The sequence below is a fragment of the Carya illinoinensis genome, chromosome 4 (assembly GCF_018687715.1).
Source record: "Carya illinoinensis cultivar Pawnee chromosome 4, C.illinoinensisPawnee_v1, whole genome shotgun sequence".
Lineage (NCBI taxonomy): Eukaryota > Viridiplantae > Streptophyta > Magnoliopsida > Fagales > Juglandaceae > Carya > Carya illinoinensis.
Window position 1 is genome coordinate 42,040,784 of NC_056755.1, and position 18,720 is coordinate 42,059,503.

Consider the following 18,720-nt stretch of genomic DNA (forward strand, 5'->3'; position numbering starts at 1 on the left):
TAGAAAAGCCATTTGAGTAAATTAACTAAATGTTGGTGATTACAGAGATGTAGCTAAAATATCATCCATGAATCAAGATAGGCAACATTTATTCTGCAGGCAACCTTCCAAGCCTCAATTTGAAAATAGATAGCAGCAAGGAAGGCACTCTGATCAATTCTGCTAATTATTGTTTGCAACCGTATGAGAAAGTTCAGGATCCCAACTAGGCATGGCCCCGTGCGAGCTAGCATCCGCAGAAATGTGCTTTTGCGCTTGTGGCACACTAGCTGTGTGTTGCATCGAAGACATTTCGGCCACTCTGTTTCCACCAATAGTTTTTTGTGGGTTTCCAACAAGAGGAATTGGAGGGTTGCTGGGGAAACTGCTGTCAAGTCTCTGGTGATGTGGAGTGGCATTGGCAACATTTGGAACTGGCTGGTGAAAGAATTGGTTTGGGTTCGGCAAAATTGGTAAAGCAGGATTACCATTCATCGGGTTGCATGCAAATGGCATTCCTGCACTAGGCATATCGGCCATGGCTAGATTCATCTGGGGGAGATTTGTCAGTCGCTTAACTGTTTCTTCAGCCATCTTCACCTGGGAATAAAAAATCAAATGATTGGTTAAGCATATATCATTTTCGTGAATGCAAAAATTATAGAAACGTGGGAAATTGTGGACCATTTGCTACTATATCGTGCTTTTGCTGGTGAGTTATAGCAAGCTGTCTTGAGCTTCATTAAATTGAACAGAGTAACAATGGATAACAGAACTCTTCGTGTTGGAAAGCTCAGCTTGACAATCAACAAAGTAAAACTTTATTAAAAATTATTCCAATCTCCTAATGTAGTGTATATGGACGGACAAGAATGATCGAAGCTCCGAGAATTGTGAGAGAATTACAGAGGATACACCCAAATAACAAGACGAAGAAAAAGAGCAAGCATCCTTCAGGTAAAAAATATTTTTGCATTTTCTAACTGGCTGTATCTATTGTATACACCCACCTTGTGCACTTAAATTGCACCTCTCTGCTTATAAATAAAATTATCTTATTTATCAAAATAAAAAGAAAAGCAAAGATTCATAACTAAATAGATGACATGGTAATTTACTTTTGACCTCCTATTCCATGAAATTTAATCACCATTACTTAGCTTATGAGAATCCATTTCATCATTTCCTGGGGATGTAAGATGAACGTTCTCGGTGCACATCTAAGATCAATCTCAAAACCAAACAATGATGTTGCTCCAATGTGGTAGGGTCGTCTAATATATGATTCCTTAACACTACAGAGAAATAACATGAATGCAATTTTGAAACAACTCATGGTGACACAAGAATGCTATCTACTCTAAATTTATTTGAAATTCTTTTTTTCTTTATAAGTTATATTTATTTGAAATTCAAAACAATTATCATATTTCAATAGCCAAATATAAACTGACTATAAAATGTACGAGTAGCAAAATAATTGCACAGATTGAACAATCGGCTTACATTTGCTCTCAAAGCCTCAATATCAGCTTTTAAAATTCTGTTGTCAACACCAGATTGCTCGTACTTCTGATTCATGTCAGAAAGACGCTCTAACAAGGTAGAGTTTTCAGCCCTAAGCTGATTGACCTGTATGAAACAACATATTCTTAAAGAACTAAAAAATTAAAAAAAGAAAGAGATGAGGAGTGTGTTATAATGTTAAGAACAAACATGATGCATTACCTGTGTCTCAAGTTCGTTCATATGCGCTTGTTTTCTTCTTCTAGAGCGTCTAGCTGATTCTCGATTTGAAAGCATTCTAGTCCAACAGTCACAATGTCAATTAAAAAATGGCCAAATATTCTTTTAATAAATGATAGAATTCAATTAGAAAGCAACAAACAGGATAAAACTGAAGTGCATAGGTAGTATAGAAAAAAGCGTCACCCTCAATGAGAAAAAGAGTTTTTCTTGGATAGGTAGTAACTCCTTATTGATAAGCGAGGACTCCACACAATGTAATTAGATCAGATAAAGGCGATCAGAAAGAAAAAGATAAGAAGAATACAGAGACCACCAGAAAGAAAAAGGAAACATAATCAGATAAAGACAACCACCCAAAACAGGATAATACATCTGATGGCAGTTCAAATTGATGTTAATCATGTAGCCAAGTGCAATGGGAGCATAATCATGAAAAGGAAAAAAGTATACACACGAGAAGGAATAATGTTACTTAAGCTATATTTTGTTTAAACTATTCATCTCCTAAGAAAATGTATAACTGTAAGTGTTTTTCTAAAGTAAATAATTTTTTCCAAAATTGTCATGGCTTGACAAAAAATCAACTGACTTGTGCATACGTTCAAAAGACCTTCCGAATGTACCAAAAGGGCATAGCTAGCAATGAACAGAACTTATTCCAACAACTCTATTCTCAAATAAATACTTTTGTTAAAGAAAGTCGGTCTCACATTTTCCTTCATTCAATTAGAGCATTTTGTCTAAACTTACTCTGGTTGCCCTGACACGTGCTTGGGATTGGATTTTTTTATGGAAACTATTGATTTTGTTTGGAAAAAGCATAAAAATAAAAAAATAAAAAAAAAATAAAAATAAAAATAAAAAAAACCTGATGAGCCAACCCCAATCAATTGGGATAAAGTAGAATGGGAAGTCTAAATACAATTTTCTTGAACAGTGATCTTTCATACTACAATTATCTACCACAAAAAAGGGAGATCGAGCACATGAACTCATGAAGATATTAAATTTTTTTGATAGGAACTCATGAAGATATTAAATAAAGGTGCCTAGACCTTCAAAGAACCATGCGAACCAAAAAAGAATATAATCAACAAAAATAAACAATTAGCAATTACCTCCTAGCACGTTTCACATCAGTAGTGTTCCCAGGGTTTTCCATATCTCCCTCAAGTTCCTCATCATCCGAATCCTCTCTCGATGATCCACTTGTTGTTTGTCTGATTTGGACTCCAGATTTTCTCTGCAAAGGTGATTCCGGAATGCCAAGTGATCCACCATCAGCCTCGCTTTGTGCCGTAGGGAAATTATGATCCGCAGCTACAGTTATTAAAGATCAAATGTGACACAACCGGTTGTAACTTGTAAATTTGCCTGATTTATACAAATTTAACGTGATAAAATCACACAAGATGCTATTAAACCAACCCAATAAAAAAGGCCTTGATATAAAAATTTACTCAACCCTAGCACTGTCAAGATTTTTGAAGTAATAATTTTTTACATTAATATAGAAGTTAATAATTTAGCCTACTGAACATTCCATTCGGTTTATACATCAAAACCAATTGATAATTTTCCTATAAAAATAGTTTCTGAAAAGTTTTCCTTAAGTCGTTAAGCAAAAACCTTTATCATCGTGCGCTTGAGATCCAGGTTGAGACGGCTTTAACCCCTGCAATTGACTCTCCACAACATTACCGCATTCCTCAGGCTTTGAAGCCGACCCCTACAACACCAATTTCCGAACCCAAACACAAGTTAATTAAAGAAACCATAATTTATCGTTTTGTATATATACAGAGATGAGAGGGAAAGAGAGAGACCCGTTGAGCAGCGACGGCGCATGCCATATGGAGCTTACTTTGAAGAAGCAAGCGGTACTCATCGGGATCAACTGGAGCTGTCGGATACGGACGATCCAACGGCTGCGGATGATTAGGATTGTCGATGACCTGGTCGTCGGCTTCTTCTCTTCTAGACGTGGAAGATGAAGATCCCACGGGAGACACGGTGGGTGCTGGGGAAGCGACGATCTTGGGAAGGGGCAGAGATGCCGATACCGCTGCCGCAGCCGCCGAGACCGTAGCCAAGGCAGCCGGTGATGATGAGGAGGAGAGCTCCTCCATAAATCTCTCCAGGGCCCACTCCGACTCGCTCCGATTCATCGCTGTGGACGAACCCGCTGCCGAAGGCCAGAACGGATCGGCCATTTCATCGACTGGGAACACAGTATTCATCGCTCTCACCAAATTTTCTCGCATTTTCGTTTTGTCCGTTTGTACTGTGAATTGATCCACTTGCTTTTTGTCTCGTGCTGCGTTTCTCTTCCTATTTCGTTCCCAAGTCCTTTTTATATACAATTAACGGTCAAGATAATGCCATCTCATCTATCCGATGTATTTTAAGATCTTTTTTTGTTTTTTTTAATGATAAGCTCTAGTCATTGTCCCATAAACTATACATTATATATAATTTTTTTTATTTATTTTTTCTCTTATAAAATATATGATATATTAATAATATGTAAAAAAATTCGATTAATTTAAAAAGAATAAAATCAAAAATAATTTTAAAAATATAAAAATAATATAATATATAATGAATGAAAATGACGAATAACAAACTTTTTTTTAAAGTATTTTTTATTTTACCTTTGTACATAAAGCTATTAAAATTAATAATTTTGTTATTCAAATTATCAGTTTTTTCTATAACCCTTCTTGGTGGATTTGTTTTGGTTTTATTTCTTTTACAATTTGATTTTATATTTTAATAAAATTTTTTTAGGGCATATTAAATTTAAGCAAAGACTAATCACTACAAAATTTTAGAGTAATGTTTTGGATTCTTTTAAGTTTTAAAAATTGTAGATTATAAAAATCGATAGACTCAAATTCAAGCTTATTGTATATAAATGCAATATAATTTTTTTAGGCCAAAATGTTACGAGTAATGTTATATAGAGTTTTAAAATGTGTAAATAGTGTATTTTTTGCATAATTTTTTTTAAAAAAGGTATATTATTAAAAAATAGTTTTTTATATAAATTCATATTTATTTTTTTTAAGAAAATAGCACTAAAAAATTATAAGTAACATTTTTCACCCGCTTTGAGTTGGTTTGAATTCAAAGAGTATTGTATCTCATCTCATTTCATTATCATAATTTTTCTAAATTTTCACACAAAATATAATAAATAATTCAACATTTTCAAATTTCAAAATAATAATATTAAAAAAAATAATATTCTAATAATATTTTATTCAACTTTCATATAAAATCATCTTTTTGAATCCAAACGAGCACTTAACTCACCGTAACGTCAGAATATTTAATTACTCTTTGGACTGGAATCTCCTATTATTTAAGTTTATCAGCATCCAATAAAAATCTGACAAATTAGAAATTCCTATAGTAAATTTTTGCACCTTATCACAAACTAGCAAAAACAAAACACCCGTTGTGACGCCCCCAAATTTCATTTGGGATCGGACGGACATTTGAAGCGTCGAGACATGCAACACAAGGTTACCTGCCCCCGTTCATGACATATAAGATGCAATATTCCTAACATACATCTAACAATATGCAATATTTGCAGTGGATAAATTTTTTTTCTTTAGCAATACTATGCACCAAATTAAAAATATCTCAAATGCTTAAAACATCTTCATACATAAAAATCCATTGAACAACTAAGATCACAACACTAGTCCAACATGGTTATGATCCAAAAAGTACTAGAAATGCAACTCAATCGTACAAGTAGTAATTTACGTTAATTACTATATTAACATTTATGTCGCACCGTCGCTTAGTCAACTGTGTCTAGTTGATCAGCTCCTGATTCTCCTTCAGGTCCTGTAACAAGATCTACCATTTGGGGGGAATGGTAGTTGGGACTACCAAAGTGAGATTTGATTACAAATCTCAGTAAGTTAACAAAAAACTTCCACACAAGCTAATAATGCATGGATGACAGTAAAAGCATAAATGCATAATCAAATTCATAAGTAATTAAAGCATAACTTGGCGTACAACATAGCATAATTGACATAACTTAAATTGAAACATGAACTGAACTTGACTTGACATGAACTTGATCTGAAACTTGACTTAGCATGAACTTGTTTTGAAACTTGAATTAACATGAAAAATACATACTCCACAGTTGTTGTGGCCCCATGTATTCTACGGACTTAAAATTTAAAATTTCAAGTAAATAATCTTCCGAAACTTTTCTTTAGAAAAACATAGGCGATATAGTTTAAGTGTTCTTGTAAATACCAAAGTTAGTAGAGAATTCATCAAAATTAAGCTGTCTCTCTCTCTCTCTCTGTTTTTTTTTTTTTCGGTGGCCCTCTGTTTTAGACCAGACAACTCTGATGCGCATGATTTTTATAGGTCTTCTGTAGTTGTCAGGCGCCGCATAGCTACGACACTACTTTGTTCTTCTGTAATTGTCAGGCACCGCAGCTATGATACTACATTGCTCTTGTCTCTTGTAGAGAAATGATTCACGAGAGATGATTCGTCATAATTTTCTCTATAAAAGAATTATTCAGTTCATCTTCTTTCTCATCTCATCTTCTTCACTTTTCTGAAATTAGTCTGCATTCTTACTCTGCAATCTCTTTCTGTTTACTCACTTTGCAATGGCTCAGCAATCTTCTCATTACCAAAACATGAGGTATTCTGCACCTCATTCATCAGTTGTTTATGCTTCTTCCGTAGGTGCTATAATGCAATCCAATAATGATCTGACTAATAAGTCAGATAGTGAACTTATCTACGAGCTTGTGAGTCTCGGTACTCGATACTCATCAGCCATTGTCGCATATTCTCAGCGACTGCAATCTAGGACTGGTGGGGTTGACAAACTCCAGGAGAAAATTTCTATCCTTCAGAGGCTTCTTATGGAATCCAACATGAAGATAGAAGCAGTAAAGCGAGAGAACAGAAATTTAAAATCTTTGCTTAACTCTTCTTTTCGAGTGGCTACTCCTTTAGATAGGAAAGGCATGCAGATTTTTGAAGAGCAAGAGCGTTTAAAGATTGAGGCAAAGAGTCTCAAATTTATGTAATTTTGCTTTATAATAATAAAATAATACTTCACAAATATTTATATTTGTATTTCTATCTTCTGGTAGATGTTTTATGTGCTCCATTTTATTTCTTTCAGGGATTTTCATATATATGACATGATCTAATGACTCATATAAATATGCATTTAATCATGCATATCCAAACTCTCAGTAATCTTCAAGTTAATAAAAACCTCAAGGAGTTCTACTGGTCTAGGACTAACTTACTTCTTTATAATCGCAACAATCAGTCATCCTCCTAGGTGGTACTTCAATAACTGACCAGTTAATAACTTAAACTTGAGACTTTCTCTCTTATGATTGACATAACTCTTCTATCCATCATGAGTTATCAATTATTCTAACTCTAAATGATTTGTTCCTAATGTTCACATAAATCCTCAAGACCAAGATTTTACTCCTCATATAATAGTCTTCAAAAGAAGATCAATTTATGTATCCATAAAGATAATGCTTTGCCAGAAATCATTTACTGGCGGCGTGGTAATACTATTATCATAAATGAATCCTACTAAGGCTAAAGCTTCTCCTAATCAAATTACTCTTCCAAACATAATTTCTATCGTATTCTCAGAATCAAAACAATTCTCCAAATATGTGGAATACCATTCATCAATCCTACATATCCTTTCTCATATTACTAAAAGGTATTCTATATCTACATTGGTATGAACAATAATACTTCTAATGAAAATTGTTACTCTTACCACTAGGGTAACAATTTAGCTTCCAAGCTGAATTCTCAAGCATCACAATTAATAGAAACAATGACTCGTTTGAATCAAACAATATACAATTTACCAATCCCAATGACTTGACCTACTCCAAAATAACAATAATGCAATACTACCACCAATTGCAATCAGATCAACGTTAACTATGTTTACCTCAACTAATTCTTCATCCATCGGGAAATTCTGATCCTCTTGATTGTTATCTCCCTTAGCATTCCGAGGTATTCTATCACGAGTCATGTGTCCCTTCTTGAAACACACGAGTATATGTATTAAAACCACATACTACCTTTCATACCTTAAGAAATTCAAGTCTACTGATGACTAAAATTTCAAGCCTAATGTTTGGTGCATTTCCTAAGGACATGTGGATTTACTACCCAGAGACGTATTGCTCTGATATCACCCTGTGACGCCCCCAAATTCCGTTTGGGATCGGACGGACATTTGAAGCGTCGAGAACTGCAACACAAGGTTACCTGCCCCCGTTCATGACATATAAGATGCAATGTTCCTAACATGCATCTAACATTATGCAATATTCGCAGCGGATAATTTTTTTCTTTAGCAATACTATGCACCAAATTGAAAATATCTCAAATGCTTAAAACATACTTCATACATAAAGACCCATTGAGTAGATCACAACACTAGTCCAAAATGGTTATGATCCAAAAAATACTAAAGATGCAACTCCATTGTACAAGTAGTAATTTACGTTAACTACTATATTAACATTGACGTCGCACCATCGCTTAGTCAACTGTGTCTAGTTGATCAGCTCCTGATTCTCCTTCAGGTCCTGTAACAAGATCTACCATTCGGGGGGAATGGTAGTTGGGACTACCAAAGTGAGATTTGATTACAAATCTCAGTAAGTTAACAAAAAACTTCCACACAAGCTAATGATGCATGCATGACAGTAAAAACATAAATGCATAATCAAATTCATAAGTAATTAAAGTATAACTTGACGTACAACATAGCATAATTGACATAACTTAAATTGAAACATGAACTGAACTTGACTTGACATGAACTTGATCTGAAACTTGACTTAACATGAAAAATACATACTCCACAGTTGTTGTGACCCCATGTATTCTACGTGTAAATACATACTCCACAGTTGTTGTGGCCCCATGTATTCTACGTGTAAATACATACTCCACAGTTGTTGTGGCCCCATGTATTCTACACAAACTTGACTTAACATGAAAAATACATACTCCACAGTTGTTGTGGCCCCATGTATTCTACACAAACTTGACTTAACATGAAAAATACATACTCCACAGTTGTTGTGGCCCCATGTATTCTACACAAACTTGACTTAACATGAAAAATATATACTCCACAGTTGTTGTGGTCCCATGTATTCTACGTGTAAATACATACTCCACAGTTGTTGTGGCCCCATGTATTCTACATATACTGAATGTACTCAAGATGAAACGTGACTGGAAAACGAAAAGACTGGAGCCCTGACGTAACATAACGTGATTTGAACATAACTTGAAATACATGACCAACTTGAGATAGAAACATTTCGTAACATGACATAACATATAATAGACAACATATTTAACATGACATACTTGTAATGTACAGTAATACATGACAGAATATATTATGTAACAGATAAAAATTGATGACAGAATAAATTCTGTATAATAGACATTTACATGATAACTTGGCATGGCATGACATATATGATAACATACATACATACATTGTAGTTCCTTTACTTAGCACACATACACAGTAGACTGCTTGTAAGTTAAAAGCTAACTTACCTCGATCTCCGCGTTTCTTATAAAACTTCAAGTGCGACCACGAGAAACTGTAATTAGTGATTCTAAAAGTTAGAACTAAATCACTAAATATTTGAAATATGGAAAATACTAACTTAAAGAGTAAAATTTTCATTTTACAATCTACATGTGGAAAAATGACCGTTTTACCCATAACTTAAGGATTTTGCATACTAACTCCAAAAGTTTCTAAAATTTACATTCATCATGTAAATTTTGTCCTAAACTTAAATATCAACTCAGAAAAATTTAAAACAAAACACAACTATGAAGAACACACTATGGTCGAAACATCCATAGGCCATTTCCCTTTATTTTTGTTGCAATTCCTTCCAACTTCAAAACTCATGCTTAAACCAAAATTTTGCAACAAACATCTTCCAATCCTAAGTTCAAAACCATAATTAAAACATCCATTTAGAAAAAGCTAATAATTAACACCAAACTTTTTTTGTAAAAAGATCCAAGCACTTGAATCACAAGTTTTGACCTTAAATCAAAACATCTCCAAGAATTTCAAAAATCAAATCTTACTTCTAACATATTCATAATATCATCTTAACATCAACCATGCTTTAAATCATCAAACTAAAGTCACCAAAATCACAAAATAACATTTGGAGTTTTTGGTTTTACACTTAGTCCAAAAATAGAAACTTTTTCCTCAACTAGTTTTGATAAATCTCTTGATCTATGACTTATAAATATATGATCTTCAAACCAAACCATTACATGGTTTAAAAAGATGTCCTAAAACATATACAAGCTTCTAATTCAAGATCACATGGTTAGAAATTAACCAAAACATAAATTTAGCCAAGAATATCCACACTTTGGCTTATCTGAATATCTCTTTGCATAAAATTTCATATCTTTGAAACTAACATCAAATATTTTCAAAATAATAATATAACATGTATATAAGATGTTTAGGATCCTCCAATAAAATTATCAAAGTCATTAGAATAGGTTTAGACCATCAAAGAGTTAAACTTTCTCAAAACAGAAACTGTTTTTCCTCTTCCAGTTTCTAAATTTCTAAATCTAAGAATATCTTTTATCAAAACCTTTAATCATGCAAAAATCCTCAACTAATAGTCATATATACATGTTAACAATACTCCATAAAAATTTCGGACCAATATCTATCTATTATCTTGGTCAAAAACTCCAAACTATAACATATTCTCCAGTTTACCTCTTAGAATGACATTTCTATAGTTTATATAATATTTGACTGACCAAATGATCTTCAAATGGGGCAAATAAGATATCCATGTAAACTAGACTAAAAAATGAACAACTTATATGAAGGAGACTTTATGATAAAACACTTACAACAGCTTCGAAATTGGCGTGCAAAATACCTCCTAAAAGCTGTCCGAGAAAGAGTGTTTGATATTCTTTCAATGGAAAGTGTAAATGAAGATAATTTCGTGGGGAGAGGTGGCTGGAGATAATTATGGATGAGATATGGAAGAGATGAGGCTGGAGTTGAGAGTTGAGTGTAGTTTTCTCCTACCCAAAATATCTATAAAAGATTATCTCATAATATTCTATCCAATAGTATATACAAAAAATCAACTTAAGATATTTTTATCTAATAATATCTATAAAAATCAACTCAAAATATTTTTACCCAATAATATTCATGAAAATTACCTCAAGATATTTCTTTTTATCCAATAATATCTACAGTTTTGAACAGACGTTTTGTCCGAAAATATGAAAAAATGTTATTGCGCCATAAGACTTTAAATAACCCTCCGAGTCTAATGGCACAAACCATAATACATTTTGACACTTCTAACTATCTCCAATAATAAAAAATACACTTCTGATACCATAGTAAATAATAACACTAACTATATAGTTAGACAAAAACCTATACGATTAATGGATTCGTGAAAACTTATGGGGTTTTCACGAGATTCCTAAAGTTAATAGAAATTTCATAATTGAATTTCTAGCGGGCTGTTACACTAACTCCAAAAGTTTCCAAAATTTACATTCCTCATGTAAATTTTGTCATAAACTTAAATATTAACTCAAAAAAATTTAAAACAAAACACAACTATGAAGAACACACTATGGACGAAACATCCATAGGCCATTTCCCTTGATTTTTATTGCAATTCTTTCCAACTTCAAAACTCATGCTTAAACCAAAATTTTGCAACAAACATCTTCCAATCCTAAGTTCAAAACCATACTTAAAACATCCATTTAGAAAAAGCTAATAATTAACACCAAACTTTTTTGTAAAAAAATCCAAGCACTTGAATCACAAGTTTTGACCTTAAATCAAAACATCTCCAAGAATTTCAAAAATCAAATCTTACTTCTAACATATTCATAATATCATCCTAACATCAACCATGCTTTAAATCATCAAACTAAAGTCACCAAAATCACAAAATAACATTTGGAGTTTTTGATTTTACACTTAGTCCAAAAACAGAAACTTTTTCCTCAACTAGTTTTAATAAATCTCTTGATCTATGACTTATAAATATATGATCTTCAAACCAAATCATCACATGGTTTAAAAAGATGTCTTAAAACATATATAAGCTTCTAATTCAAGATCACATGGTTAGAAATTAACCAAAACATAAATTTAGCCAAGAATATCCACACTTTGGCTTATTTGAATATCTCTTTGCATAAAATTTCATATCTTTGAAACTAACATCAAATATTTTCAAAATAATAATATAACATGTATATAAGATGTTTAGGATCCTCCAATAAAATTATTAAAGTCATTAGAATAGGTTTAGACCACCAAAGAGTTAAACTTTCTCAAAACAGAAACTGTTTTTCTTCTTCCAGTTTCTAAGTTTCTAAATCTAAGAAAATCTTTCATCAAAACCTTTAATCATGCAAAAATCCTCAACCAATAGTCACATATACATGTTAACAATACTCCATAAAAATTTCGTACCAATATCTATCCATTAGTTTGGTCAAAAACTCCAAACTATAACATATTCTTCAGTTTATCTCCCAGAATGACCTTTCTATATTTTGCACAATATTTGACTGACCAAATGATTTTCAAATGGGGCAAATAAGATATTCATGTAAACTAGATTCAAAAAGGAACAACTTATATGAATGAAATTTTATGATAAAACACTTACAAAAACTTCGAAATGGGTGTGCAAAAGACCTCCTAAAAGCTGTCCGAGAGAGAGTGTTTGATATTCTTTCAATGAAAAGTGTAAATGAAGATAATTTCGTGGGGAGAGGTGGCTGGAGATACTTATGGATGAGATATGGAAGAGATGAGGCTGGAGTTGAGAGTTGAGTGTAGTTTTCTCCTACCCAAAATATCTATAAAAGATTATCTCATAATATTCTATCCAATAGTATCTACAAAAATATCAATTTAAGATATTTTTATCTAATAATATCTATAAAAATCAACTCAAAATATTTTTACCCAATAATATTCATGAAAATTACCTCAAGATATTTCTTTTTATCCAATAATATCTACAGTTTTGAACAGACGTTTTGTCCGAAAATATGAAAAAAAAGTTATTGCGCCGTAAGACTTTAAATAACCCTCCGAGTCTAATGGCACAAACCATAATACATTTTGACACTTCTAGCTATCTCCAATAATCAAAAACACACTTCTGATACCATAGTAAATGATAACACTAACTATGTAGTTAGACAAAAACCTATACGATTAATGGATTCGTGAAAACTTATGGGGTTTTCACGAGGTTCCTAAAGTTTATAGAAATTTCACAATTGAATTTCTAGCGGGCTGCTACACCCGTGTATCTCTTTTACTCATTTGAAAAACAAAGCATCTGGTATACAATTTAATTCTCACTTCCTTTCTATCTTCTTCTTCCCACAACCGCATTGTCTGTCTCCATCTTCTTCAGCTCCATTATCCACTCACACAGTATTTGAAGTAATTTACAAATTGGAGGTGTTGGTACCTCAAATATCAAATTCTTGCTATTTAATTAATCAAAGTCTTGACAATACCCCTCCCCATTTGCTATCAAGAAATTACTTATCAAACTTGGAGGAAGATTTTCTGAGTTTAATCTACCAAATCATCAGGGGACAAGTACTTTTCAATTCACAAATGATATTTTCACTACTGAACAAATATATCAAGCTATGAATATGCCCAATACTTCTCCCATAGATACACTAAATGGCAATGGAAATCAATTTGCACAAGCCCAGTCCTATTTTGATGAGGCAGAATTAAACACGCTACAAGGACAAAGCAATTTTCCAACAATGCTCGAGGAAATCGTATACAACAATCCACAGGGAGTAGATAGGCTAGAATTCTTTTGTCGGCATCTCCACCATCTATTTTGTTGGAATTTGAAAGGAATGAGAAGATAAAAAATGGGTAAGTATGGGGAGGCAACTTTCTCACTCTATTTCTTTGAAAAAATAAAGTTTACAATGACAACTATATATACACAAAAGCAATGAAGCAATCAAATAATAGGATAAAGAATAACAGACTAATTCTAGAAGCAGCTAAAAGAAATATTCTAACAAACTCTGTAGTGAATATTCTAATGCTAAGTGGGAAGCATTCTCTGTGGTGAGGGTGTATGCAGAGTTAGTGCAGCCTCAATTAATTCCTCTGATTTTCTTGATGAAGTTTGAGACTCCACCTCAAGATGGGCATAGATATTCAAAATGCCCATTTTTTATATTAAGAAACTTAGGGTAGCTGCAGGAAGAGTCTTGGTAAAAATATCAGCTAGCTCAAACTTGGAAGATAAATGAACTAGCATGATAATCCCTACTGAAACCTTTTCTCGAATAAAATGGCAATTAAGCTCTATGTGTTTAGTCCTTTAGTGAAAGACTAGATTTTTTGTAAGGTGTAGAGCATATTCGGTATCACAATACAATACTACAGCTTTAGTATAATCAATCTAGAAGTCTTTCAATAAAGAAATGATCCAAATCATTTCACAACTTGTGTGGGCTAATGCTTTATACTCTACTTCAGTAGAGGATCTAGAGATTGTTGCTTAGTTTTTAGACTTCCAACTAATTATAGAATCCCCAATGAAGATGTAGTACTCAGTAACTAATATTCTTATCTCTGGACAAGCTACCCAATCCGAATCACTAAAGGCCTTTAAATGAAAAGTTGATAGAGAAGAGAAGAAAATACCTTTCCCTATAGAACCCTTCAAGTATCTCAAAACCTTATGAGCAGCTTGTAAATGTATTTCTGTTGGTTTGAGCATGAATTGACTAAATATATGGACAGCATAAATAATGTCTGGTCTTGAAATTGTTAAGTAGATCAGTTGGCCCAATCAACCTTCTATAAATTGTAGCATCAATCAAAACATCTGTAGAAGTGTGACTGAGCTTGTGATTGGTCTTAATGGGAGTGTGAACAGGTTTACATCCTAAAAGATCAGAATCTTCTAAGATTTCAAAAGTATAATTCCTTTGACATATATGTTCCAGACCTTGATCTTACAATTTCTAAACCCAAGAAATATTTCACCTACCCTAGATCTTTGATCCTGAATTGTGAGTTCAAATGTGCCTTGATAGCATTAATAATTGACATATTTCAACTATTAATAAGTATGTCATCTACATAAACCAACAGAGCAACAAAACCATTAAACAAAAAATAATCAGATTTAGATTGTTGGAATCCAATAGAAAGTAAAGAAGAAGAAAATTTTGAATTCCATTGTCGAGAGGCTTATTTGAGGCCATATAATGACCTACAAACAAGTCTTTCATTTCCATAAGGATTCTCCTCCTTGATTTGATCACTTGAAGATAGGTCCATATATATTTTCTCATCAAGGTCTCCATTGAGGAATGCATGATGCAAATCTATTTGGCTTAAATGCCAATTATGGATGTCAGCTACGGCCAAAAAAGTTTTAACAGTAGTAAGGTTAGCTACGGGACTATATGTTTCTTGATAATCAAATTCCTCAATCTGAATGTAGTCATTGGCTACCAACCTGGTCTTCTATCTCTCCACATATCCATCTAAATTGAGCTTGATCTTGAAAACATACCTACAACCAACTGTGGTCTTTCTAGGAGGCAAACTAGTGACTGTCCATGTTCCATTTCCTCTAAAGTTTTTAATTCCGACTGCACTACTGCTTGCCAATGCGGAGACATCACAACTTCTTTATAGGTTTTTGGTTCTTGCACGAGGGAAAGTGAAAGTGCAAAGTTTTCTGTAATGGACAAGTGTCTGTGAAGAGGATGATTAGTTGAAGATAAAAGTTGTACCTAAGTGGGGTTACTAATGACTACTTGACATTGATAGTTATGTAAGTATGAAGAGGGTTTTCTAACACGATCAGACCTCCTAAGAGGAATGTGGGATGGTTAGTATTTTCTAGAGTATTTGAAACGGGACCAGAAGGAGTTGATTTGAGGTGCTGGAGATGAAAAAGAATATGATTGAGTAGAGTTGATGTGAGGGAAAGAGGAACTAACAGGTGAATCTAAAATGGGAGTATGAGAAGAAGAATTAGATTGAGATGCTGAAGGAGTGGCAGGATGATTTGTGGCAAGATCATATGGGGAGGAAAAATATTGTTTGGTGACAGGTAAAACTAGAGGTATGGTTTGATCATGTGAAGATATGGAAGAGGAAGATGTATTGAGGTAAGAATTTTGAAAGGGAAATGTAGACTCATAGAAAATCACATCCCTAGAGATAAAACGCGACTGACTCTCAATATTATATACCTTGTATCCTTTGACACCAACTGGATACCTTTATGACAATGCATTTTTTAGCACGATATTCTAACTTGAATTGATTGTGTTTGTGAGTAGAGACAAAGCATAGGCAGTTAAACACTGTCCAATGATCATAAGATGGCATAGAAGAGAAAAGCTTTTCATAAGGTGATTTATTATCTAAAACAGGTGAAGGGATTCTATTAATCAAATAGGTAGCAGTGAGGACTGCATCACCCAAAAATTTCAAGGGAAGGGAAGATTGAAAAAGAATACTCTTGCAACAGATAGGAGGTGTTGATGTTTTCTTTCAACAACTCCATTCTATTTTGGAGTATAAGTACAAAATTTCTTATGCAAGATTTCATGAAGATTATAGAAATCTGTCATGTTAAATTCAAGACCATTGTCTGATCGAATTTGCTTAATTTTAGTACCAAATTGAACCTCAACCATGTGAATAAATGATTGTAAAAGGGATTTGACTTCAGCCTTAAATTTCATAACAAAAACCCAAGTTACTCGACTGTAACCATCAACATTTGTTAAAAAATAATGGTGCTGTTGATTGGAAACTTTAGAGTAAGGCCCCTAAATATCACAGTGAATTAATTGGAATGGAGAATAAGAAACAAATGTACTCAATTGAAATGACTTTCTCTTTTGTTTAGCCAAATGGCAAATAGTATATTGAGTTTGTTCTATACACTTTACATTAGGAACTTGAGAGTGAATTAAGCTCATTCTTTGATTGGATAAATGTCCTAATCTAAAGTACCATAGATCAAACTCTTGCTGTCCATTTGCATTGAAAGCTTGACTTTTGATTGAAGACTTGAAATGGTGATTGAATAGAAGGGAATTTTTTTATAGCAGTGCTATGAAGTGAGCTGAGAAGAAGGTAGTAGAGTCCATTGTAGACCTTAGCTAGACCAATCGTCGTCCATGAATAAAGGTCCTATATAAAGTAGAATTTATTCAAAAACACGAGATAGAGAAGAGGATTATTAGTGACCTTATTCATATAAATCAGATTAAAGCTTAATGATGGCACATATAGAACATTGGTGAGAGTCAATGTAAGAGTTTGACAGTTCCAATGTGAGTGATTCTAACTTGTGTCTTATTAGGGAGCTATACAAAAGCTTGAGTAGAATAGATTATAAAAGAGAAAGGAGAGGTGGAACAGACCATATGGTCTATAGGACCAGTGTCTGTAATTCAAGGTGCATTTTGTGCATTTTGTGCGTTGATGGGGCTTATGATGTATCACTGACTCAGAAATAATAAGAGTACTAGAGAGGCAAATACTTTTACCTGCCACATTAGAATTTGGTGATAATTTGGTCACAACATCAATGGATTGAGTGGGGTTAGACATAATTGATGAGGCTTGAATAGAGGGTTGAGGGATATTTGATTCATGTATGTTCAATTGCGATGTTTGAGCATTAATCGAAGCAACTAGTTGCTAAATTTGACCTTGATTAAGAGGCAATTGTGATGAACTTCCCAATTCTTGCTCCTGATTTTGAGATTGTACTTGATTTGCAGAATGACTAACACCAAAAAAATCACTCGAATACCCAAATTTAGATTTAGTGAATTTGAAATTTGGTGAAAGCCCAATCAATCTGAAACACTTCTCCTTAGTGTGTCCAATCTTACCACAATGCTAACATGTTACATCTGGTTTATCTTTCCTTTTAGTGTTTTGAAAAATAGCAAGAGCTGATGGCTCAGGTGTAGGTAGTATCACAGTATGTATTTGCCTCTACCTTTCCTCTTGCAAAACCAAGGAGAAGGTCTTGTCAAGGGAAGGCATGAGGCTCATAAGTATAATCTGCCCTCTTATACTATCATACGTATCATTTAACCCCATTAGGAATTTGAAAACATTATCTAATTGCTATCTTTTGCCAATGTTGTTCAAAGCATTACAGGTACACAATCCACACAAACAATGAGGCATAGGTTTGTAGCTATTCAACTCTACCCATGCAGAATTGAGTTAAATAAAGTATTCACTTACAGATAAGCTTCCTTGCATAATAGAACTCAATTGTTGTTGAAGGTGATAGATCCTTACATTGTCAGGCTGTGAAAAACTATCTCTGAGCTTCTCCCAGACATCCCTTGCTGAACTCATGAACATAACATTTGAGCCAATATCCTAGAAATAGAGTTGAAAATCCAAGTGAGAATCAGGTTGTTGCATTGCAACCAAGGAATATAGAGATTTTCAAAAATATCTAGTGTGGGAACAGAGCCATCTAGAAAACTCAGTTTGTTTTTGATAGAAATGGCTAGTGTGAAAGACCTATGCCGACCATGAAAGATAATTTGAACCTATCAAGGGAGGAGTAACTACCACAGTGTGGGCATTGTCACTATGTTGTATGAAGAAATAACTATTATGATCTTTTGAAGGAGACATATATCTAGGTGATTTGGGTTGGACATTATTAGCCATCGAAAAAAAAAATTCAAAGAGATTTCGAAGAGTTTGAAGAATGAATCAACAATAGAGGAAATCTTCAGGAAACTTGGCTATGATACCATGTTGGAATTTGAAAGGAATGAGAAGTCAAA

General features: G+C 33.4%; 1 protein-coding gene across 1 annotated transcript; it reads right to left on the reverse strand.

Moving 5' to 3' along the window:
- LOC122308487 (light-inducible protein CPRF2) lies at positions 1–4,062 on the reverse strand. The gene is made up of 6 exons (XM_043121841.1): positions 3,555–4,062; positions 3,358–3,457; positions 2,847–3,048; positions 1,708–1,783; positions 1,486–1,611; positions 1–579 (listed from the first exon to the last, which is right to left on the reverse strand). The coding sequence occupies exons 1-6, from the start codon at positions 3,990–3,992 to the stop codon at positions 163–165; spliced, it is 1,359 nt and encodes a 452-aa protein (XP_042977775.1). The 5' UTR covers positions 3,993–4,062; the 3' UTR covers positions 1–162.
- Between the last annotated feature and the right edge of the window lie 14,658 nt (positions 4,063–18,720).